General features: G+C 41.0%; 1 protein-coding gene across 1 annotated transcript in view; it reads left to right on the top strand.

Annotated features, from left to right (window-relative positions):
* Window positions 1–22,962, top strand: part of LOC112117871 (CUB domain-containing protein 1) — a 24,692-nt gene extending 1,730 nt beyond the window's left edge. The window contains exons 2-8 of the mRNA XM_024215971.3: window positions 1,650–2,006; window positions 3,594–3,962; window positions 14,501–14,728; window positions 15,661–16,041; window positions 16,802–17,167; window positions 21,206–21,290; window positions 22,500–22,962. Coding sequence (XP_024071739.1) covers window positions 1,650–2,006; window positions 3,594–3,962; window positions 14,501–14,728; window positions 15,661–16,041; window positions 16,802–17,167; window positions 21,206–21,290; window positions 22,500–22,962 — 2,249 coding nt within the window. The remainder of the gene's footprint in view (window positions 1–1,649; window positions 2,007–3,593; window positions 3,963–14,500; window positions 14,729–15,660; window positions 16,042–16,801; window positions 17,168–21,205; window positions 21,291–22,499) is intronic.
* Window positions 22,963–24,764: the final 1,802 nt, after the last annotated feature.

The following is a 24,764-nucleotide window of genomic DNA, read 5'->3' on the forward strand; positions in this document are numbered from 1 at the left end:
TTTTTTTTTTTTTTTTTTTTGCTTGGGGCGGCAGAAATGCTGGAGCGGGCCCTGCCCCAGTGCCTTATCTGGCTTCATTGTCCTCCCTGCTTTTCTCTCACTAGCTCCCAGTCCCAGTCTGCCCTCCCACACCAGCTCAGTCTCTTTGCTCAGCCATTCATCCCCCAGTCCCCATTTCTCTCCTCCCCCACTCCCTCCAGTCCCAATCTCACCAGACCCCTAGTCCCAATATACTCCTTTCACACCCCTCTGCATTCAAACAAGAGACAGTGAATGTTTCCAGCCAACGGGTCATGGAGAGCACAATGCCCAGCCCCACCCTGATCTGGAGCAATTACTTCAGAGAAAGTCCTTCTGTGGCCTGGTGGTCCTGGGCTGGCACAAGCTCATTTATTCTGTGAAGAGGGTGTGTGCACAGTCCGTCAACACTAGGAGTTGTGAGGGGTTGGAGCATACTCAGTGAGGACAGAATCTTTGCGGACTGTAGCTTTTAAGATCTAGCAAGTCTCTACCAAGCATGCCCAAACTACAGTTATTCAAAGCCTTATAATTTGGTCAAATTTGGGTAGATTTTCATGGGAGGGCAGAAGGCACAGCTCTGACAGAAAGGCCACTCCCTTGCCAAACTTCAAGTTGCTGGTCTAAAGCATGGGGGTACTAGAGGATTTCAAAAAAAAAGTTCGCCAGATTTTTTTAACATGGGGGGAAAAACAACATATTTTGCCCTTTGGTCTTAGAAACGGCTGAACCATTTTGGCTGAAATTTTCCAGAAAAATTCAGCCCGAGACAGTCATCTGGCATGGAAAATTTCAGCCTATATGGTTAAAGATTGGTAAAGTTTTGTAAACAGCTGAAAATAGGGTATTAGTTTAAGGTTGTCTTATATAATAATGATGTTACTAGCCTTACCTATAATTATCCAGTTCGTGACAAAATAAACAAGGGGCAGGATTGATGTGGAAGCTGTAAGTTGGCATTTCCTGACTACCATGCAATTGAAATATTGTAACCAACCACTGCAGGATGTCCCTGAGTGCTCTGGTACACCAGTCCCTTCTGGATGCCTGGTAGCGCACTCTGTGCAGCACGATTTCAGAGGCAAGTCTTGTAGGTGCTTCAAACACTCAAGCAGTGTTGCCAACTCTTATGATTGTGTCAAGAGTCTTGCTATATTTGATGTTTTTCTTAAATGCCCCAGTTCCTGAAGTCACGAATCTCAGCTTTCATTTAAAAAGAGCATTTTTTGCCCTCATGGATGTGGAGGAAAGATTGAAAACATGAACTATAAAGTCTCAAAAGAACCCAAAATGTACTTGTTTTTCAAAATCTGACTTAAAAGATAATGAATCCCATTATTATGGGGGGCCTGACTTATGGTTTTTGAACACCCAAGGTTGTCAATACTGTTCCAGCTTTCTCAAGAGGCCTGCAGGGAAGTGTACAGTGTATGTAATTTCATGTCTTAAACTGTTTGCTTTGATTTGCTAGCTGTTAAAACAGTGAGGGTATGTTGCACACTGTAATTTAAGTGGTGGTGGGGATTTAGGTATAATTTAATAGAAAAATCTGAACACAGTGGGGGGAGGAAAACAGCAAGTTCCTCAACTGTTCATGGTTTGTGCACCTGCTTTGTGTGTGTCTGTTTTAGATTGTATGTCAGGCCCGTGCCCCTTTGGAGATGTTCATCTTCAGCCATCCGCACTGCCTCGCCTTAACAGGACCTACATCTGGGATGTGAAAGCCAATAAGAAGGTTGGACTTGAACTGAAATTTTCTACACCATGGTTAAGGCAGATTGGGCCCACAGACACTTGTCCAGATTTAATCACTTACAGTATCAGCAGCTGTATTGACACTACCAGAGTCAGCATTGGAACCTTCTGCAGAAATGGCTCAGTGTCTCGGGTCAAGGTGCAGGGGGGAGTTGTCATGGCTTTACAGCTCCCATGGAATTCAGATCTCACCACCTCTGGCTTTAACATAGCAAACAGATCTTCCATAAAAAGTAGGTACAGTATACTATTTACTTATTTATTTGCAGTTATAATTAGCTCCTGTAGCTTGCAAAAGGTTTTTTTAATCTTTGTACTTGGTTAACTTGAAACAGGAAAAAAATCACAAAACTAAAAATCACAGGCAATATAGGTCTAATCATTAGTACTTTCCTATTTTCTCTACCTCCTCACACCTTAGTCCCATCTTATTAAAATCAACTGAAATATTTCCAGTACTCAGTCATGTTCCTTGCTTCAGAGATCCTTGCTATCAACTTTTAGTTTTGTAATTACTCTAATTTACTTACTTCCCTCTCCCTTCTTGTAGTTATCCTATTTTTAAAAAAGGTTTTTAGATTGTCCTCTTACATTTCATAATTATTAGGTGAACTGATTGAACTAAAAATCATGAAAGTGATGTTTCTATTTGTGAATCAAACAGTACTATCCAAACTCTTCTTAAATTGAGACTTTATAGGATTTTAAAAACAAACCAAAAGTATTTGCAAAACAGTAAAAACATATGAATAACAAAATGATGAGAATGGATGAAGACTGCTATTGAGTCTATTTTAACAGCTTCTTTCTTCATAACTTGCTGAACTCCTCAGGCTTACATTGCAGTTTAGGAAACTGGAAGAAGGATGTCTGGAAGGTACATCAGCCTGCCTGCTCATGTTTGCATATGCATAATAGTCTGTTTCAGCCCATTCCGTAATGTGAAACTTGCACAATTGGATTTTTCATCTGTAAGAGCCATGGCAAAGGATGGAGCCCTCAGTGCCTTGCTCAAACAAATACCTTTTGGTTGTGAGACGTTCCCACCTTTTACCTGAATGCCTCAGTCAGCATTAGTTGTGGTTGGAAACTGCTTCAGACACACAACATAGGTGCATCTACACAGGCAAAAATCAGATATGTAATTCATCACCAGTGCAGTACCACTAGTTTTAGCTGTTGAGTAGACAGGGTGTTGTCCTCCTTGCTGCTGCTGGTCAGCAATGAGTCCTGAATATATTAGTAGTTCTTCTGCATTTTGCTTTCTGCACTGACGCCTGCTTAGTCAGGGAGTTAGTTTTTAATTCACATGTCAGGCATGTTACAAGGCTGTCTATGGCCGGGATTCAGCTACTGCCTTACATATTTGAGACTTTTGCCTTGTGTACTCTTTCTAGAGCTCTTAAATCCTTGGACTCAAACCACTACACTTAAGTTCTCCAGTGATTTGAATGTCCTTTCACTTGTGATATTGTACATGAAATTCAGAGGGGCAGTGTAAGTAAACACAATTATACAAGTCACACACATTCTCCTGTGGAGCCAAGCTGAAAGTTGGATCCTTCACTCATGTGGTAGACAGGCCTGTGGTTTTGGAGCTGAACTCTAAGCCAACAACAAGAGCAGATTCTTTACTTTCTCTGTGAATCGACATCACCAACTCCAATATATGCACTCCGTTTTCTTCTATTTAGCCTATTGCTGAGATGTATATTAAAGGCTTTTTTATTTGAAAGTACTGTTTGTCCATTGCTATTGTACTGTACTGTGCATGTGAATATGTATCTTCTTTAATGGCACCTTATTTTTTTCTATAATAGGGTTGTGTATTATTGAATCTACTTTTAAAGGAGAGACGTCAGCAACCCTAATGTCTGCCAACTACCCACTGGGATTCCCAGAAGATGAGCTCATGACATGGCAGTTTGTTGTTCCTTCTAACCTTAGATCCAGTGTCATCTTCCGCAACTATAGCCTTTCCAACTGTGAAAGGAAAGAGGAAAGGGTGGAGTATTACTTACCTGCATTGTACAGTAGCCCTGAGGTTTTGAAACTGAGTGACAAACAACCTGCCAATATTCCTGGCAATTTCAACTTGTCCCTGCAGGGCTGCGATCATGATGATCAGAACCCTGGGATCCTCAGTCTGCTTTTTCAGATTGTAGTTCAACATCCTCAAAATGAAGAGAGTAAGTAGCCACTTGTCCATTATTCCCTCTTTATGCTGATTATTTCATTTTCTCAATTCTTTTGTTAATGTAAACTGGGCAAAAAGATCACATGAAAGTAGGCTTCCTGCTTTTGTTTATAAACATTGGGGTTGAGCTACACACAGAGTGATTTTGGTAGAGAATACTATTTCTGACTGGCTGCTGTTGGAATCTTTGAACTTTGGACGCAACATGAGTTTAAGCAAGCAGGTTGCTAAGCAACATTGAGAGGTCTGTGGTACTGCGTTGGATGCCAGGGGGGTTTCATTACAGCAAGGTTAACCATATTCCCTAATCTGCAAGGAGGGGTAAAAGGTACTACAAATTTACACTGCATTTTTTAAAACAAAAGCAAATTAAGACCCCCCACTTCTGTTTCAACATGTTCTGTGTTACATGTATTGAGTAACTGAAATCTTTCTTTTAAATTGTCTGTAATGTCATATCTTGCATTCTGTACACAGTAACTACGCCGGAGGCAACTTTTCAGTAATCAGTACATCCCCTCTCTTGGGACCTGATTCAGTTCTCACTGAAGTCAGTGGAAAGACTCCCGTTTGCTTAAGTGAACTGGTTAGTCCTGCAATGTGTTTCAGTATAGAAATCAAGGTCCTTTTTAGACATAGTCGTGCAATTTTATTTTCCTTTATTTGACTCAAACACTTTCATAACTTGCTGCAGGGTTGGAAAGCCAAACACAGCAGCGCTGTGCTAGTACATGAGAGCCAGAGACTGGAGTTCACTACAGCATAAACCGACCAGTTTAACTGATCAAGCTCAATAAAATGAAAACCAATGGCAAGAGCGTTGAAAGTAAATTGGATATTAAAAATTATTTCACTTTTAATCCTAGATTATATTTAGTAATATAAATAAGGACTTTTTTACTAGTCTGTGCAAGTCCTTGTACAGTGCCCATTACCATGATATCTGAGAACCTTCCAGTAGGGTAATAAGCAAGATTACTTTTATCTGGATGTTGTCCCTCTACTAGTAGGACTATGTGAATGTGCAGGGCATTCTCCTATATCATGCCATTTGTCACTCAGACTAGGTTATCCAGGTCATTTTGTATCTTCTAATCTCCAACTGTGATTGGAATAACACATACATCAACTGTTAGCATCTAAAACAGAATAAGTTGTTTGACCAACTGTTGCTAAAATCTATGGGGTTGTGGCCCATACTACTGGATATTAAACAGACTATCCTTAATGGTTTTAGTGGTCAATATAAAGAACTCCATTTAAAACACTGATTGAAATTTCCTATCACAGAGGAGCACATGGCCTTTTTCACAGTGAATGATTTTAGAGGGAAACCTGTCCTTGTCTGCAAAGCACAAGAAACTTTAACAACTTTGCAGAAATCTTTGCTCTTTTGGGGAAGAAGTGGAATCAGTTTCTGAAACTCAAACACTTGAAGAGATCAGCTGTGATTTTCAAAAGTACTCTGTGTTGGCTTAATTCTGCTTTCAATGGAATCCTTGAATTCAGTGGAAGCCCTGTTAGGCCAATATGAAGTGCTTTTAAAAATCTAAATCCTGTTTTTATTGCACTGTATGCCTACTAATCTAAACTTACCTCACTAGAAAAAGAGTCCGCTTTGTATGTGTACTTAGTTACAGAGAATATGTTCCGATAACGTTAAAGGTGTAACTTAAAAAAAAACAAACTGTGCTGTCCATACAACGTATAGGATCAACATCCAACATTTTGGAGACTACTATAATATTCAGACAATATAATGAATTGTGTTAAAGATAATAAGATAATTCCTTTTTTTTTTTTTTTTTAATTTGTCTGATGCTTCATATTCTTTGCATGGAATTTAAATGTTCTTTTCTTGTTTTATTGTGACTATAATTTGTTTCTGAAAGTACCAGAGACATTAAGGGTCAGAGACTCTTAGATTAGGTGTGTTGACTGCTTTCTAGAGTACATTTACAGGGATTTTGTGGTTCTATCTATTTATGAGTAAACAAATGAATGCAAGATCTGTAGCTAACATGACTTAGCAACATCCATGATTTCAGAATAGAGGAGGTGCCCTGACTGGATGATGATGATGGGGGTGGGGAGAGAGGGTGTATGTGTTTGAATTTGTTTTATTCTATTTGTCTCTAGATGGTTGCTGGCTCAATATTAGCCAAGGAAGAGTTTGAGAGATGGTATAACCATTCTGTTGTCATCTGACTTTGTACAAAGGACCTTTTCCCACTCCACACTTGTATCCAACAGTGTGCCCTCTTGTGAGTCCCAAATTAGGGTTATCACAGAAAATGTGATGGGGATATGGGGTGCCCCATTCTACCTCACAGTTCCTCTTGGTATAGACCAACTTCTTGTCTATCATGTTAGAGTCAGCACACCTTGTCCTTGCTATATCAACATTGATGATTACTGTTCTGATCATTCCCTCTGGGGCACCTGGCATTGGCTGCTGTCGGAAGCCAGGATACTGGGCTAGATGGACCTTTGGTCTGACCCAATGTGGCCGTTCTTGTGTACTTATGTAGATGACTGTTGGTTTAGTTTAGGATATCATGGTCTCCATGATAAGAATAGTACTGACCTGTTGGTTTGTGTCTCAATGTATAGAGGTGGGCAAATTCTGGTTCTCCGAGTCCCAATTCAAAGGCATATTGGAGGGAACTGTTGTTGTCCTGGCATTATTGCCTACTTCAGACAGAGGCCAGGTACATCATGGTGATGCACCTACTTCATTGGCCTATTTAATTTCAGAATTCTGTGAGGTAGAACACAGAGAGTGGGCCATTCTGTCAGGGCTTGTAGGACATCATAACTATCTCTTATACTTGACTATCAATAGGTCTCCTAAATTTCCTCTCCCTTTATGCCATCCTCATGGGTCATTTTGATACGATCTATGTCTTTCAAAGCATGTGGGGAAGCAGTTACCGCACAAATGGTGTGGAAACTGCATTTGGAGTCTGACTGATTATAACAGAGAATTTCTGGAAGAGCCATGCAATAGGGAAGGCTAAGAAAACTTTCATGTTCTCCACCATCCATGAGGTTGTGGTGATTGTCCTCATTCAACACGTGGTTGGTGATGTACAGAATATAGCTCATACAGTAAGATAAAATCCCTGCTTTGAGGAACAGATCAGTGGAACTGTTACCGGTAGCAAGCAAGTTAGCTAATGTGAGATGCCTTCTACTTAAAAATAGGGCCCATGTTTATTCACTGTGAAGAATTTTCCAACTACTTTATGGATAAAACTAATTGATTGGATATGATTTGCCTCCATGATAGGGCATACCTGTAGGTAGCGCAAACAACATTTTTTGAGTGAGTTTATTATGGAGGTATTTGGGGGCTTGGACCGCTGCAGTTTATAACCTCCAAAAAGGATCCATGTCTCTTTCTTGCTTTTTTAAAGAAAGCATGAAGTTTAGGGACCATTATTGGGAGAGATCAGTAGCTCCGTAAGTAGTTGCTGCTAAGATTACTCAAGAGAGAAATTTTCATCCTTGCTAAAGAGCCCATTGTTTGTTGGTGGTGATTTTTCCAATTACATCCCTGTCTCTAACTTTCTGGTATGGGGGTGGTATCAAAAAGGTGGTGGGAAAGGTGTGGAGGTCTCTGATTTCCTTAAATTTTGGCAATACGGATTTCAGCCAGGATATCATATGGTTACTGTACTGGTCTTGTTTGGCTGATCTTACCTTTGTCCATTGCTAGGAGGCGTAGATGCTGATTCTTTTAATTCTATCAGCAGCCTTGAATCAGACGGGCCTCCCATAGAGGTTGTGTTGACTCAACTGTGAATCTTGATTGAGGTGAATAGAGGTGTGCTTGAATGGCTCGAACCTTTAGGAAGATGCCCAGGGTAACTATGGGTAGTTTTGCCAGCTCTATAGCACAGAGGCGCCAACTTTCTAATGAGCCGCAGGGGAAGGGGGGGAGTTTGGTGTGCTTGACCCCTGCTCCGTCCCCACCCATTCCTTACCCCAAGGCTCCACACCCACCCCACCTCTTCCTACCCCTGCCCTGCCCCTGAGTGCATCCTGCCCTTGCTCTGCTCCCTCCCCCTCCCAGTGCCTCCGGTACGCCACAGAACGGCTGATCGTGGCGGGCAGGAGGCAGTGATTGGTGGGGCTGCTGGTGGATGTTCAGCACCTATGCTCTAGTGCAGGGTTCTTGTAGAATTCTTTTGTCACCCAGACTGCTCTGTGTACCGGGAGCTGCTGTAGGAGACAGTGAAGTGTATTGGCTGTAGTGCTGTCAGCATGTTGATGACGCTCCCTTGTTTTTTGTTTTGTTTTTTAAACTAGATCCAGGTTGTAGAGGACCTCTGAGTACATGATACCTTGCCAAAATAGGGGCATGAATGAGAGCAAGATGACATGAAGCTCAATCCAGGTGTTATATTAACTGGTCAGAGGAAGCCACTTGGAAATCTAGACATATAGATACCTATATATGTAGGAATGTCCTTTTTTTTTTTTTTTTTTTTTAAACAGAGCTAAATTACTCTTAACCTACAGTAACTTCAAAATCACAGGTTAATGTAAGTTGATACTTCTGGGTAAAGTGCAGCCCTGTGGAACCACTTGATAGAGGAAATGACTTATAATACTGTTGCCTGTATTAAAAATAATAATCCTGTAACTGGAGGCTAGATGGTGCAAGTAATAATGAGCTATAAAGTTATTTATCTGTAGGTGGTCTGGCTTCAGCTCCTGTTGGCAGAGAGAAAAAAATAGTTGTCTGGCTAAAATGAGTTGGTGAGTTAAGAACAAATGCTAGTGGATAGAAGTCCACTTTGCAAAACCATCACTGCAGCTGCTGCTAATTTTAGCAGGCCATCTCCGCAGGGAACAAAGCTGAAATGGATTCACCCTAGAGGTGATCCATCTAGGCAGGGCCGGCTCCAGGCACCAGCTTGTCAAGCAGGTGCTTGGGGCGGCCACTCCGGAGAGGAGCGGCAGGTCCAGCTATTCGGCGGCAATTTGGTGGACGGTCCCTCACTCCAGCTCGGAACGAAGGACCTCCCGCCAAATTGCCGCCGCAGATCGCGATTGTGATCGGGGTTTTTTTTTTTTTGTTTTTTTTTTGTTTTTGTTGTTGGCTGCTTGGGGCGGCCAAAACCCTGGAGCCGGCCCTGCATCTAGGTAGTGTGACAGGGTCAGGCCAGATGGCTACAAGAGAGTGGTCGAAGGTAGATACATTAGCTCCAGGTTAAGCAGGTCCCTTTTCCCTGGGTAAGATAACAGGGACTATTCCAGAACACTCAGGAACTTTCTAGAACTAATTAAGGCAGGCAGGCTAATTAGGACACCTGTAGCCAATTGGGAAGTTATTAGAATTAATTAAGGCTAATCAGGACACCTGGTATAAAAAGGCTCTCACTCTAGTTAGTGAGGTGTGTGTAAGGAGCTGGGAGTGAGAGGACGTGCTGCTGGAGGACTGAGGAGTACAAGTGTTAACAGACATCAGGAGGAAGGTCCTGTGATGAGGACATAGAAGGTGTTGGGAGGAGGCCATGGTGAAGTAGCCCAGGGAATTGTAGCTGTCGTGTAGCTGTTCCAGAAGGCACTCTAGACAGCTGCAGTCCACAGGGCCCTGGGCTGGAACCCAGGGTAGAGGGCGGGCCCGGGTTCCCCCCAAAACCGCCCAACTCCTGATCAGACACAGGAAGATCTCTGAGGCTAGCAAAATCCGCCAATAAGCACAGGACCCACCAAGGTAGAGGAGGAACTTTATCACAGTAGTGATTGTGACACATCAGCAGTGCCCCTTTTTGGTTCCTGGGGTATGATTTAACCTTTAATCTGTCTCCATTCGTGAGCAGCAAATTCCTCAAATCCTCAGAGGAAGTTCATGTTTGACAAAGCATGTTTGCTTATATTCAGTGTACAATGTGTCTTGAAACCCTAATTGAGTAAAAGCATTATTCAGTTAATCCATCTTTTATATTTTGGACAGTAACGTGGAACTTTAATGCATTATGTCCTGCAGACCAGATGTTAACCTAAAAATCCTTGCTGGCTCTTGTATTTTATAAAATGCAAATAATCTCCTGGGTTTAAATAAGAACAGTGGTTTCTCTGGGGATTTTTGTGGATTTCATGCGTAGTTTTATATAATTTTTTCTTTCAAAGGCTCCAGATACCTCTTACGCATCGGATCTATTGAAACTGTGTTGATTTTTTTTGTCTCTGTAATGAGAAACTAATTAGAACCACATTTAACTTCCAGATTAAAAAGATTGATATCTGCATGTTCTAAAGGCATCCCAAACACTTGGACAAGTTTTACTCCTGTCTGCAATGCTTACAGTGGGGTGCCAGGGAAACATATGTAGCTGTTCTCAATTAGAAACAAATATCGTATCTGTGCTACAACATACAGCTGATCCAAATCATGGAGGAAGCATGACCTGGTGGTTAGGGCACTGGACTGGGAGTTGAGACCTGGATTCTCTTCCTGTTGAGCCATTGAGTTACTGTGTGACCTTGGGCGTGTCTCTTTCTTTGTGCCTCAGTTTCCCATATATACAATGGGGATAATGCTGCTCACCCACCTTTTGTAATGGCCCCACTTTTATGCACAATGACTCAAATTTTCAGATTTTGCCTACACAATGTTGAGCACCTAAGTAAGCTGCCTGATTAAGTACTAAATGCTCACAGCCGCCTTATGTGGGTCTTGTGGTTGTGCAGTGCCTCTGAAAATGCAGGCCTCTCAGTCCATACTTGATGTAGGTGCTCAGCTCGTATATGCACATCCTCAATGCCTGCGTCACCGCCACTTATCCTTCTGGTTGAGGACCACCTTTGGAGTCTGTCAATGGTACCACTCAATTGGCCAGAGGAGTTGCTTAACCACAGTGCTTCTATCCCTTGAGAGGAGTTTAATTGATTGCTTTACTACTAAACCAGTCTAGTAGCTCATACCTTAAGGGAGCAGAACCTTACAAGCTTTCTGTGACTGAATAATAGCTTTTCAAAAATTAGACTGAATTGAACAGAAAGTAGTTGCTGTCTGTCAGGGCAAATGCAGCAAAAAGCCACATTTAATAGAATTCTCTTCCCCTTTGATTTCCATTTAGAAAACATTGTGTGGGACCTCACAAACTGAGGCTCTTATCTTGCAGTTAATGGAAGAGGCCCAAAAATAGGTGCAATAAGACTAAGTAGTCCCAGTCCTCTTCGGTTAGTCACACCTCCCTAGCTCTATCTATCATTTACCATATATCATGACACTTCCTGAGCAGTGGGAAAAAGCCTTTCTTTACTCCCGCTGGAGGCACACACAGACACATCCCTAGAGCATTCAGATGATTGGCATTCTGAAAAGGAACAGTGTTCTCTGGGTTTAAAAACAAGCACAAGTCTCTTACAAAAAGCCTATAGTCCCTGTGTGTGCCATAGACCTGCAAAGACAAATGGCCTGGAATCCTACCTACTGAGAGACTGCTTAACTCCCAATGCCATAGTAACACAGCTACAGCCAGCAGAGGTGTTTGAGCAGGATTGGGCTCTTTATAAAAGAGAGGGGGGCTATTGGCAGGGCATTCTCTGCGAGGGCCCAGGGACTCTGGAGCTTGCTCCCCACCCCCCAGAATAGCCCATATTTGATGACCAGGCATTCTGCAGAAATCTTGTGTGTGATAGGGTTTTCGGTGAAGGATAAAGGTCTGTTGTGGGGGCTGACAGACAATTTTTCTGGATTATTTTTTTTTTCATGTTTGCTGTCTGAGGCAGATTGTTAAATACCAACTTTTGATTATTTAAGGCTGCTAGTTGGTGTCGTCAATATATTTGTATTTATTGCAGCTGGCTGTGAATTTTCCAGTGAAACAGTTTTCTGTCAGAAAATGATTCTACAGAATCGAAATGTTCTATGTGAACATGTCAATTCCATCCGCACTTTTGATGGAAACCAGGCAGGCTGTCCAGCTTACAGGCTCCCCAGCTAACCAGCTGCCTGCTTGGAGGACTCCCCCTGTTCTCTGCCTGGAGTTTTCTTTTGAAAAACTCTATTTCGGTTCTCTCAAAAGAGAATTTTCTAAAACTTCTGTTCCATAGAAAAATTGACATTTCCAACTCTTTTCTGATTCAGAACGAAAAGACTTCAAAAATACCAATTTTTTCATGGAATGGAAATTCCAATGCTCGCAGAGCTCTAATATTGATAGTGCTCAGTGGTTATTGTAAATTAAATTATAGTTAGTTGCTCACAGCTTTGTACATGTGTGCATTTTAAATGTCCGATCTAAAGAAATAAGTATTGAGAGGCCCTCTTTTAAACTATATGATCTCAATAAACTTTAACTATTTTGCAAATTTACCATATTTGGCCGTTTCCCCTTCTCTTTGGACTTTGTTGGCCGAGCTTGATTCCGAATAGACTCTGGGCAACCAGACAACTTTGTTCAGCTAAGCTTTGTACAGCTAAGCTGAAGAAACTTAAATTGTCTGATATGCTTGTAAATGGGGGGTGAAGACAACCTTGCAATCGATGTAAATCTGAGAAATGAGAACTCTTCCATTTCAAATCACTAGTGTGTGACCAGTAGAGCTGGTCAAAAAATGTAGAAAACCTTTAGCAAACTGTTTTTGCAAAAGTTTCATTTCAATTTTTCAAAATTTCAAAACAATCATCAGTTCTAATGGCCATTAGTTCTCGGTTGTGGCTCAGCATGAGCAGTACTTTTTGACCCATCTCTCTGTCCTTCTCTGGGACCCCTTTCAGGTGACAGGCCTAGTACCTGCACTCCTCTCAGGGTGGAATCCCATGATTCGCCCAATTTTCTGCCTGGCTTTTGAGACTACAGCACCACTGTTTGCCAACCATGTTTCCTGGCAGGTCCAGCTGGTTTTGGTTCCTGCAAAAAAACTCTCTTCAGAAGCTGTGATCAGTATGAAAAAGCAATGACTCCAATTAGCTTCTTGAAAACAAAGTACTATTTATCCACAGGAACATAGCATTCAGAGAAAAGGGCTAAAACAACAAAAGGCCTACATGCAATTCCCTTAATTTAGGGAGGCCCCACTTAGCCTAAATTCACCATCCACCATTCCTCCACTTCTGAGGATCAGGGTTCCATCTGCATTCCTGCCGATCCTGCCTCTCTCAGCTTTTGGACTGAGGCTTTCTTTTAAGCTCTCCCAAACCATTTCATTTTCCCCATTTGGATTCCCATCTCCCCTGGCCCAGTTACCAGCTGCCATGTTGATCAGAGGGGGTAAAACTTCAAAGGAATTGACACCTGTATTGTTTAAGTACAGGTGATTGGCTATCTGGACCCATTGACTTTGATTCCTGCAATAATGCAAAACCACCTGGCTGACTTAATCCCTAGTTATCCTTTAACAAGCAGCATCTTAACCATCAAACAGAGGATCACATAGTACTCAGAAAAAAATGTACCACTATCTCCCGAGTTCTTCATTCTCAATTTTGTTTTTTAAGGTTTAAAATAAAAACAAACAAACCCAAAATGTAAACATCACAGAAAAGTACTTTAGTCCTTTGTGAAAGTAACATCAGAACAGTATTGCTGTAGTTTATGGTATGTAATATAGAGAAATGAAATTAATGAGCTACATAGTACCAGTACTCCATACTTACTCAGCAAGTTTCATCCACAGATCTCAAACCACTTTACATGGGTAAGAAAGCATTATCTCCATTTTACAGGTGGGGAAACTGAGACACAGAAAGGTGACTTTACTTGCTCAAGGTCACACAACAAGTCTGACAGAGCTGGCAATAGGACCCAGAACTTCTGACTCAGTCTGATGCCCAATCCACTGGTCTTTTATGACCATTCTATAGCACATACTGTGAATACTATAGTTGTGACCTAAAGAATTTTCTATAGCAAGCTCCTTATATTCTTGCATGGCCTTTTCAGAAGGGACTAGCATACATGAGATTATGTGGGGGCGGAGGGGGGGGATTTGGCAAATAATAAATTTGCTAAAAATACACTTTGGAGGGGCATCAAAGCTATTCACAAATTCATATCAAAGTCAGCTGAAAGTTTCATCCAAAAAGAAAAATCTTTTGGAAATATTGAAACATTTGACACTTTCAGAATGAACCATATTGACATTTCCAAAATGAAATGTTTCAAAACGACATTTCTTTTCCTGTGGGTCGAACACTTTTTTTGTGTGTGTTTTGTGTTTCGGTGACTGAAACTGGAAAGTTCCAGTTTTGTTTCAAAATGATCTGATTTTTTTTCCCCAGAACCGAAACTAAATATCAGCTGTTTACTCAGCTCTACATATGATCCTTCTGAAGCTGGAAAGGATAGGAAGTGGAACTGGACTTTGTTATAACAGGCCTAATCCAGAAGAACAGTTATTTGTATTAATTCAATGGTGTAAAAAGTAAATAATGCTTTCCTAGCTAATGTAAAGATAAGTCCAACATCTGATTTTTGGAGAAGAGAGGAATCGGATGAGGTTCCAGTTCACCACATTTATTTAATTGCTGTGTTGATCGAATTCTTTTTTTTTTTCCCCCCATTTCAGATGTAACATACTTGATTGACTTACGCAGAGAGAGGGACATAAGTATAACCATACAGCCAAAATCACCACACAGTGGGCATCCGTTGCCGTTTGAGCCAGAATGTTTGATCTGTAAAGATCCTAGAACCTGTGAACGTAATGTAACTTTAACATCAGGCACCATGTACGGGATTTTCTTCCTGTGTTATGATTTGGAGCATCTGAGCATCACAGCTGAAAAAACCATAGGTATGACAAGAGCCTTGTATTTTGTTACCTACAGAAGGGTTCTACATGTTCTCATTTCCGCAGTATTCTACTGAAGGTTCAGGCTTGTAAATCCTGTCTTTCATTTGTGTTTAAGTGTGGTTTGGCTTGCAGACAGGCGCTGAACAAATAGGTGGTTGGTACAGTAAGTCAGTAAATAAACCAGTTTGTGTTTAAGATGTAGGGATTTGGTAACAGAAAAGAACAGCATAGCTAGTTTCTGGAAAAATTCAATCCTAGCACATGGAAGACAAGCAAGTGAGAGGGAAGCTTCTTGCTTAGCACTGGAACCTGTCTTAGGACAGAGCTGTAGCAAAGCTCTCCTTCAAACATGGGGCAGGTGGCATCCATGCTTCTTATACCAGATGTCTACACAATTCTATGGAAAATCCCATGAAGTGTGTAGACAAATGGTGAAGGGAAGACAATATCCTGTGTGCTGACCAAGTGCCATCAGGCAAACTCTGTGCATTTGTATTTCTTGGTTTCCCTTAATACCCTGTAACAGTCAGGAGAAACACTCATTTTATTAATGGTTACTATGGAAAATATAGTGGGGAAAGGTGACCAGGGCTGCCCAGAGGATTCAGGGGGCCTGGGGCAAAGCAATTTCGGGGGCCCCTTCCATAAAAAAAGTTGCAATACTATAGAATACTATATTCTCGTGGGGGGCCCCTGCCGGGCCTGGGGCAAATTGCCCCACTTGCCCCCCCCCCCCCCGGGCGGCCCTGAAGATGACTATATGGATGTACTCTATAGTGCATCCTCACAGGACCAGAGCTAATGGGGAATGTCTTTCAGCACATATATCCCCAATACCAGACCTAACCACTCTAGCACATAGTAAAACCTCATTTTAATAGCTCTGCTCAATGTGAAAAGTATAGCTATAATCTGTGTCTCTGTGACTGCAGCCTGTTGGGATCTCAGATACTGCCAAAAGAAGATCTATGACCTCACTGTGCCCAGGGCTATTTCCCAGCTCCCAGTTCGGCTGGATAAGTTTACTTGGAAGCTGTTGGCTCCAGAAGAGATCAATGTGGAAATAATTTCTCCGTCCTTGAAGCTACAACAACACATCCAAGAGCAGAGGTGCAATAAAAGTTACAGCTACAGCATTGTCAGCACCGCCAAGGGAAAGGAGTTAAACCTTGGTATATTCTGTCCTGGTGGATCCATTGAAAAGATTCAGATGAGAGACAATATCACCATATCCCTAAAAACATTTGGCAGAGGATTTCTCAATGATTCTCTTAATCAGGATCTGAAAATGTCTTTTGTGCCATTTATTAAAGGTAAGTTGGAGGTCTGTTCCCTCACTCCATTCCCCAACTCCTTCAATATATCCATTAACAAATAACCATTGTACATCTGATAATAAAATAACAGAAGTTAAATTTCTTAGCATCCAATTCCGATGTCATTACTTGAGCAAAGCTTCCTTTGAATCAATGGGGAGTTTTGCCTCTGTAAGGAGGGAATAAAAACTTCAGACTTGGGTTACGTCCAGACTACCCGCTGTATCGGCGGGTAGCGATCGATTTATCAGGGATTGATATATTGCGTCTCGTTAAGACACGATATATCGATCCCCGAATGTGCTCCCCGTCGACTCTGGAACTCCACTGGAGTGAGTGGCGGTAGCGGAGTCGACGGGGGAGCCGCGGCCGTCGATCCCGCGCCTTGAGGACGGGAGGTAAGTCGGAATAAGATATGTCAACTTCAGCTACGGTATTCCCATAGCTGAAGTTGCGTATCTTACATCGACACCCCCCTCTCCCTCCACCAATGTAGACCAGGCCTTGGAGTTGTGGGTGGGTAGTTATGAGGGAAATCCTGCAGGTAAACCATGTTATAACTGTGTTACACAAAAATGGTTATAAGTGACATGTGTTACTACTAATGAGATACTGTGATTTTTCTGTGTGACTCCCTAGTCACCATTGTAAGTGATGCATGTTTTATTTTAGAAAAGAGTGGCTAAGTAATGTATTTAAAGAGAAAGCCAAGAGCATTGGCAATACTATGTATACAATCTCTCTTCCCATACTACAGAAGAATGTATCTTCACTGTGACCCCAGACCCAAAAGCTCAAGTTTACCTACAGACCCCTAACTGGTTCGAGGGTTTGCCTCCTTATGTCTCCGTGTCCTGGAACATCACAGTCCCCAGTAAGCAAGTTGCTCGCTTAGCATTCTTGAAGGAGCGGATGGACATTACTTGTGAAACAGGGCGTGCCTATGTCAACATAAAGGAACAGAAACCAAAGGCTGAAGAAACTGTGCGCCGTGAAGATGAGCTGCTTCCTGAGCCCCTGCATATGTATCACCACTTCTGGGTAAACATCTCTAACTGTAACCCCGTGAATAAGAAACAGCTGAGCCTGCAGTTCTGGGTGACATTTGTCTCACAAAAGACAGGTGAGTTGTCACTGTCTTTCTGTACTGAGGGAGGATAATGATCTGCAGTATGGATGCTCTGGTGTTTTCTGTACACAGGTGTGGATGTACTAGTAGACTATTTGCTTCATCAATTTGTTGTACAGAGAGATGCTTCTCAGCAGCTTTACAAAACTGCAGCTTTTTCTACATTTTGTAGAATACAGCATCAGATGCCTAAACTCTGTCAGGATCCTCTCTTTTTTTGGATGTATTGTCTTAGGAAACAATCAAAAGAAGTAGAAAGTGTTAAAATGCTGAAGAGATTGAAGTAGCAGAATTGTGAGATATGATTCTGAATTTAGTTGAAACAGAGAATGTAAAACTTGATGTATAAATTCCAAGATATTTAAGGACCAATCTGTATTTCAGACACCATATTCAAGAACATTTAGATGTATGTATGTGTGTATATGTGTGTATATGTGTGTGTGTGTGTGTGTGTGTGTATGTATGTATATATATATATATATATATATAATTAGATGTTTTCAATTGCATTATCAGTCTTGTTTTTCAGTTTCCTCTTTGGTATATTTAGCTCAAAAGTAAGTAAGGGAAGGATGTTCTCTTCTTAATTGAAGATGGACAAAAGAGCTGCAGCCTCCTGTGGGATTAGACTCCAAGTCTGAACATTGGTATTTGGATGTGCTAATTTCAATAGGGCTGCACACAGATCATCACTATCGGACCTAAGAGATCAGGGCCTAGAGCAAATAATCCACTGTACAGTCATAAAAAATTTTCAAATAAAATTAAGGACAATACCTAGAATCAGTTCCCTGAGTCTTGGAGCTTTTTATTAAGTCAGTCTTTGCTACCTAAGTTTGGTAATCATTTTAAGCATTGGGAGAAGTCTGAAATAATCCTGAAGTCACCGTGTGTATTTAATAACTGAAAAGCAAAACAACGCACATGTTTAAGATTGGCAAACAACCCACAGAGTGACACATGGGTAAGGACTTCTTAAAATCTTTGTATCCTTTCCTCCAACTGCCTTTCCTCTTTGTAGGATGGCTAGTTAGGCACAAATCCAGCAATCTGATCTGGTCAGGACTAATGGATCCTTACAGTCACATGGATCTGATTGCAGAAGTGGGGCCTTAATCTGTACGTTACTTGGTATAGAAACTTATCTTGTGTGTCTGTAAAAGACCTGGCATGCTTTGGCACTGTGTAAATAATGAAGGTACATATTAAATGCACATTGTGTCTCTGTCTGTCTCTGCTTTTTAACAAGCATCGATGAGAAAATGTGGCACAGATTTTTTTTCTGGAATGGCTACTAATATTACTCCTAATTAATATTAATCATAAAATCCCTGCACTTTGAAATACCCGAACTTCAAAAATCTTTGAGAGCCATAAACATGTACTTTAGAAGATTTTTTTCCCCCAGACATCAGTAATTGTCTACATCTAGTGTTTTGTTCTTATTGCCCTAATTCTCCCCAGTCCATCCACATAGATTAAAATTTGCTTATGAATTTGGAAAACCTTCCTTGCTCTAGAAACAAAGTATGTTATTGACTTCTGTCTCTGATATTTCGTACAATGAATATCATTAGTACTTATGTAGTACTTTTAATCTTCAAATCACTTTACTGACATTAACTAATCGTTGCAATGGTGCTATGAGGTAAATAATAACTATTTAATTACTCTAATTTTTAAGGATGGGGAAACTCAGGCAGAGACTGGGTGTTTTGCCTAAAGCTGCAGAAGGAATCTTTCAGCTAGGATTAGAACTCAGGAGATCCTGGTGCCCTGCCCTCTCCTCAGACTAGACCACACTTTTTTCTGATTAATATTATTCTTTGAAATCAGAATATCATCATCAACATAGTATACTGTGCTCCTCAATTTCAAAGCTCTGCTGCAAACTCTGGTATCTATCATGTATGGGTAAGCACCAGTGGTAGCAAATTTGAGAGTCATATCCATCTGCCTATATTGTTGTACACAGTAGTGCCATACATCTACCAGAGGGTGTGTGTGTGTGTGTGTGTGTGTGTGTGGACGTGAACTCAGGAACTAATTGCTAGGAAAATAGGTTTGTAAAGGAGGATCTTTCTAAATGAAAGACACACAATGTACTGTAAAAATACTACTCTCTCCGCTGGAAATGAGGCCTGCAGTATGTAATAAATCTTTGATTACTCATGTTTGGGAGTTCACATAAGTAAGAACTTCTTGGATGAGTAAAATTGTATGATTAGGTCACTTACAGCGCTGCAGCTGTAGCACATAGTGAAGACGCTACCTACACTGACGGGAGGGCTTCTCCCGTTGGTGCAGGTGTAGGTACTCCACCTCCCCGAGAGGCGATAATTATACCAACCTAACTCCCGATGTAGACAGGGCTATGTCAACGTAGCACTTCTCCTTTTGACATAGCTCTGTCTACATCGAGAATTAGGTTGGTATAACTGCATTGCTCAGGGGTGTGGATTTTCCACACCTCTGAGCGACAATTCTATTGACATATGTTGGTAATGTATACCAAACCTAGGTCTGTGACCTTGGGAATTAAAATGTCACTTGATCTTTGTGTGCCTTCTGGGTATGTTTATTTAAAAAAACAACATCTTAAATATCATGTAGAAAAACAAATGTAGTGGGGGTTTTTAAGCTACTCTCCATATTAATGAACAGTCAATGGTCTATACTGAAAGGTAGGTTTATAGAGAGACTCACTTAAGAGTCTGGGACTTATTTTCAGAGTGTACAATAGTTAAAGCATTACCTCTGACTGTATACCCATATAAAGACAAAATTAAATCCTGCTATCATATGGTCTGCTTGACAAGTGTCAATTCTGTGGTTGCTGATAAAAAGTCACCATTGAATTTTCAGTCATCTGGCAAACTGAGATCAATAATGACTCTTCCTGTGCACCTCCAGATAGTGCATATTGTGTGGTTCAAAGACACGTTCTCCGTCACACTTGCTTCTAAGGCTATGTCTATACTGGCAATTGAACAACAAAACCTTTGTCTTTCAGAGGTGTTAAACCTCCCACCCCCAACCCCACCCCACCAAAAGACAAAAGTTTTGCCGCGACAAGTGCCAGTGTGAACAGGGCATTGTCGGCAGGAGAACCGACAAACCGCATCTACGCTGCGTGACTTTTAGCAGCACGGCTGTGGCAACACAGCCATGTTGCTAAAAGCTGTGTAGTATAGACCTAGCCTAAGAAGTGCCTCTCCGCTGAGATTCATTCAATGTCAGAACTAGGATTAGGATTTGGGAGTTCCTTGCTCCAACTCATGTGTCCAATCTACAAGAACATCCTGCCTGTCAGGATAAAATTTAGTGCACCTTATTCTTCAGCTCCAAGGCCCCAGTCATGCAAAACCCTTATTTCTGCAAGTAGTCCCATTCAGCTCAATGGCAGTACTTGCATTCATAGCTGTGCATGTGCGTACAGATTTGAGGCCTAGAGCAAGAGTTGGCAATGCAGATTAGAACAGATTACATCACCTTCTAATGAACCTCTAATTCTTTTCCTCTTTAGTTCACACTTGGTTGCCTGTAAACTTAGTTCTTTTAAATGTGTTTTTTCTTTTTTAAACTTTTACTGAATTAAAACAAAAAGAAAACTTCTATAGCTCCATTTCTATAAACTCCTGCACCCTGGGTACATTGACCTGCTTGATTGATTGATTGATTTTTGTGAGGCTTTCATTTATGGCACCTTAAAGATTTGTCGGGTGGCTTTTTGTTTTTGTTTTGTACATCTTTAAATAGGTTGAAGGAGAGTTAATGAAATGATCCTGTTATTTCACTCCTTTGCTGTTGGATCCTTTTTCCTTCCTCTTCACACTTGTGTTTAATCAGTCAATCAGATGTAAGTAAGTGTAGAAGCAAAAGAACTGGCTGATTCTCTGCGCAGACCTGGTATGTTAAGCAGCAATGATGCAAGTCAAGTATGGCAGCTAGATTTCAATAGGTTAACTGTGGTTGCATATTGTTGAATGACTTTATTTCTCTTCCTTGTATCTATTTTTTTTTATATAGATCTGTCAGTGATAATTGCTGTGGTAGTTGGTGTGGCTGGAGCGCTGTCAATTATCGGAATCATCATATGCTGCACTAGGAAGAAGTATGTTCATTACTCAAGATGCGGATTCAGGCAGATTAAGAAGCAATTTTGCCAGGGGGTACCATTCCTCTTATTTAACATATTGGATAGGTGGCCCTTGAAGGGTCTGGAGTGTGCAGTGAAAGGTGTAGGATAGAGAGGCCCAACGGGTTGCAGCTAAAAAGCTTAAGACTCTTGCAACAATATTGTAGATCACTTTACTAATGCACTTTGCACTAGCATAGACTTCTGGCATTTGTTTGAATGTATTAAGGTATATATCACCTGAACTTCAATAAAGGTTTCCAAGTTAATTTGGCTGCTTTCCCTGAAAGCGCTGTACAGTCACTATTCAGACAAGTAAAAAGAACAGGAGTACTTGTGGCACCTTAGAGACTAACAAATTTATTAGAGCATAAGCTTTCGTGGGCTACAACCCACTTCTTCGGATGCATAACTGTCCCCCTCCCTTTACCGGTTGATATCTCATAAAACAAGTCAGTCAGTTTATGTATCAATGCGTTGCGCAGCATTCAGTCAGGAGCAGATTTGATTTCCTAATTCTGGGTGATTTAAGGAAGTCACATTACGATGAGTCAGTAATGTTTCTCATAGTTATAGGTAGCTACTGTCTACAGACGATACAAACTGAAAACCTCTTTAGTACATACTTGCAAGAGAGTGGGATAGAAAAAGGCCAAAATCATTCAGATCCATCCAGCTTCTAGCCCTAGAAGATTCTCTCTTGGTTTTCATGGCCTGGGAGGAGTAGTTTTAATTAAATTTGAGCCCTGAAAGAAGGAACCCAACCCTGCAAATACTCATAACTTTACTCAGATGAAGCCAATGAGGCTACTTGTGCACATTAAGTGTTTGCAGGATTTGGGTCCTCATTTGTAAACTGTAATGAAGATGTTCTAGGTGGTAACTAGAGCTCTGCAAAATCATCTCCTTTGAAACAAGCTAGAAAATTGTAGGACTTTTCACTATCTTGGGTGTAAAAAGTTGGGGCACTTGGTCCTAGGGCAATGTTTCTAACTGTAAACTCCTTTACTACTTGAGAACAAGCTCTGCTGCCCTGCAGAGAAAATACTTGAGGCATAGGCTTGATGGAAATATAATTAAATATAAAATATAAAAATAAGTGGATGTTGCCTTACAGAGTTTAAATACACAAGTAACATATGGATTTACAGTGGTTCTCACTTGTTAATTTTCATTTTATAACAGGAAGAAGGAAAGCCAGAATCCTGGAGTGGGTACATACAATGCCAACATCAATACCCATATGCCTGGAAGACAGGGCTTATTCAAAAAGAGGAGGCAGGACAATGACTCCCATGTCTATGCAGTCATTGATGATGCCATGGTCTATGGAGATTTGCTGAAGGAATCCAATGGATCAGTCAATCCAGAGGTAGATGTGTACCGGCCTTTTGATGGGCCTGTGGGTGACACACCACCTACTCCACCTCCCATCTCTTTCAAGAGAACCACTAAAATATCAAACTCTGAGGAACTCCCATTCTGCCCAGAGAGGGACAGTGAGCCATACACTTTTGCACATCACAAACCTGAGGAGACCAGGAGCAACGGAGACACAAGTGTGAACAGTACTGGAGATGTGGGCATGTCCTTGTTGGAAAGTAAGGAACAAGAAGGTTTGGTGGAAGAATTTATGCCAAAGGAATGACTTTGGTTTGGAAATGAGGGTGACACTGTGAAGAAAAGTGCTCTCATGTGCTGTCGAAAAATCAGAAGAGAAGATTTATATTTTTAAGCATGCATAGACATGGGTTGTTTTTAACCTCAACTGCTGATGTTTTCAAATTTTAGAATGAACCTTTAGGAAACCTATCAACAGTTCAGTTACCATCCATGAATGCAAGTACTTCTCTTTTGGAAATGGAAGCAAAGGTATGCTTCCACTTTTATCATAAGGCCAGAGGGGAAATGGATTTTTAAAAGCTCAGGAACAGAACAGAACTGGGAGAATATTTGCTCAACAATTTCTCTCTTCCAAATAATTCCTCCTCCTCCTGAAGATTGCTGGGTGTTGACTGAAGATGTATCCCCCACCACTGACTCAAGGCAGCTCTGAAATCTATGGAATGTTCTTACTAGAAGCTGGATTTCTTCCCTAAAGTCAGAGCATAGGAAGCCGTATTGTATTCCAGTTCTTCTCCCTGCATCTCCTAGTTTAGCAGCAAGCATAATACTCTTGTGTATTTGTTTTTAAAAATTATCATTTTTGAGAGCTTAAAAAAACTTGCACTCCCGCTCTGATGTCTGTAGAGTTCAGGTCTGTCTTATTCCACTGTGCTTTCTTGTTCCAGTAACGACAGAAGGTGTTCTAAAGAAATAATAATGGCATCCCATCTGCTACTAATACTTTGCACTTGACCTGCAAGAGAGATTTGTTTATTGAAGGAAGACAAATATTGAAGTGGAAAAATGTGTTCCACTTCCAACATGCAATTACTCTGTCAGACTCATGTGCAAAATGTATGAATTAATCTGCAAAGCAGGCCTCAGTATTTATTACAGTTTTAGTGTTGGATTTACAACAGTGCCTAAATGATGCAGGAGCACAAGTCTTGTGGGTATTTCCACAGAAATGGTCAGAGGCCTAGCCACTTGTGTGTACAAGTGCCTGATTTATGTATATGCACAATCACTATGATTACACGCTTTTGCATATGGAACTAGAGCTGACTACTTGGAGCTCTGGCTCTGCTTGTCACACTATGAACGATCTCTTGCATAACAATATTTGAAGGGCAACATAACTTAGAAAAAACTATATGAGTTATGCACAGTAACTGGAGACTTCAAGCGACTGTAACCGTCTATGGCTGAAATCCTGGCCCATTTGAAGTTAATGGGGATTTTTCCGTTGACATCAACAGGGCAAGGATTTTCACTTTCTGTGCTAAATATTTTATCATAACTAAACACGAACAATACATTCTCCTTGAATCAATATCAGTTTCATACTTACGTTGCATCTGAAGCAGTTTCATCATAGAATTTCTGTTAGCATATTGTGAGATCCCTGTCATCTGAGAGTACTTTTAATTGTGTTTTAGGGAGATTAAGTGGTTATGTGTTGCACTTGAGTGGAGACGTGTATTCTTGTATCCATCTCCTCTTTGTTGTTGGGATCACATATGTCAAGGTATAGTAGAACATTTAAATGCCATGTGAGAACTTAAGTGATGCTATTCTGCCTTGATTCCTGCAATAACTATAGTTATTTTTCTCAGGCAAATAACTTCCACAATATATTTTTCTTGGGGCAATAAAATTCTGTCTCCAGCTGGTCCATGTTACTTAATTTCCATCTCTTTGGGGAAAGGGCTGGGGGGCTCTATAGAAGTAAACCCTGTTATCCATCTGTGTTAATCTTTGCAATTTATTAGGCAAGAGCCTTTAGTTCTTACTCTGGCTAACAAACTACAAAGCATATGACATAAGCCAAACTTTCTCTATTGC

Source organism: Terrapene carolina, unplaced genomic scaffold, assembly GCF_002925995.2.
Source record: "Terrapene carolina triunguis isolate 2854851 unplaced genomic scaffold, T_m_triunguis-2.0 Scaffold34021, whole genome shotgun sequence".
Classification (NCBI taxonomy): domain Eukaryota; kingdom Metazoa; phylum Chordata; order Testudines; family Emydidae; genus Terrapene; species Terrapene triunguis.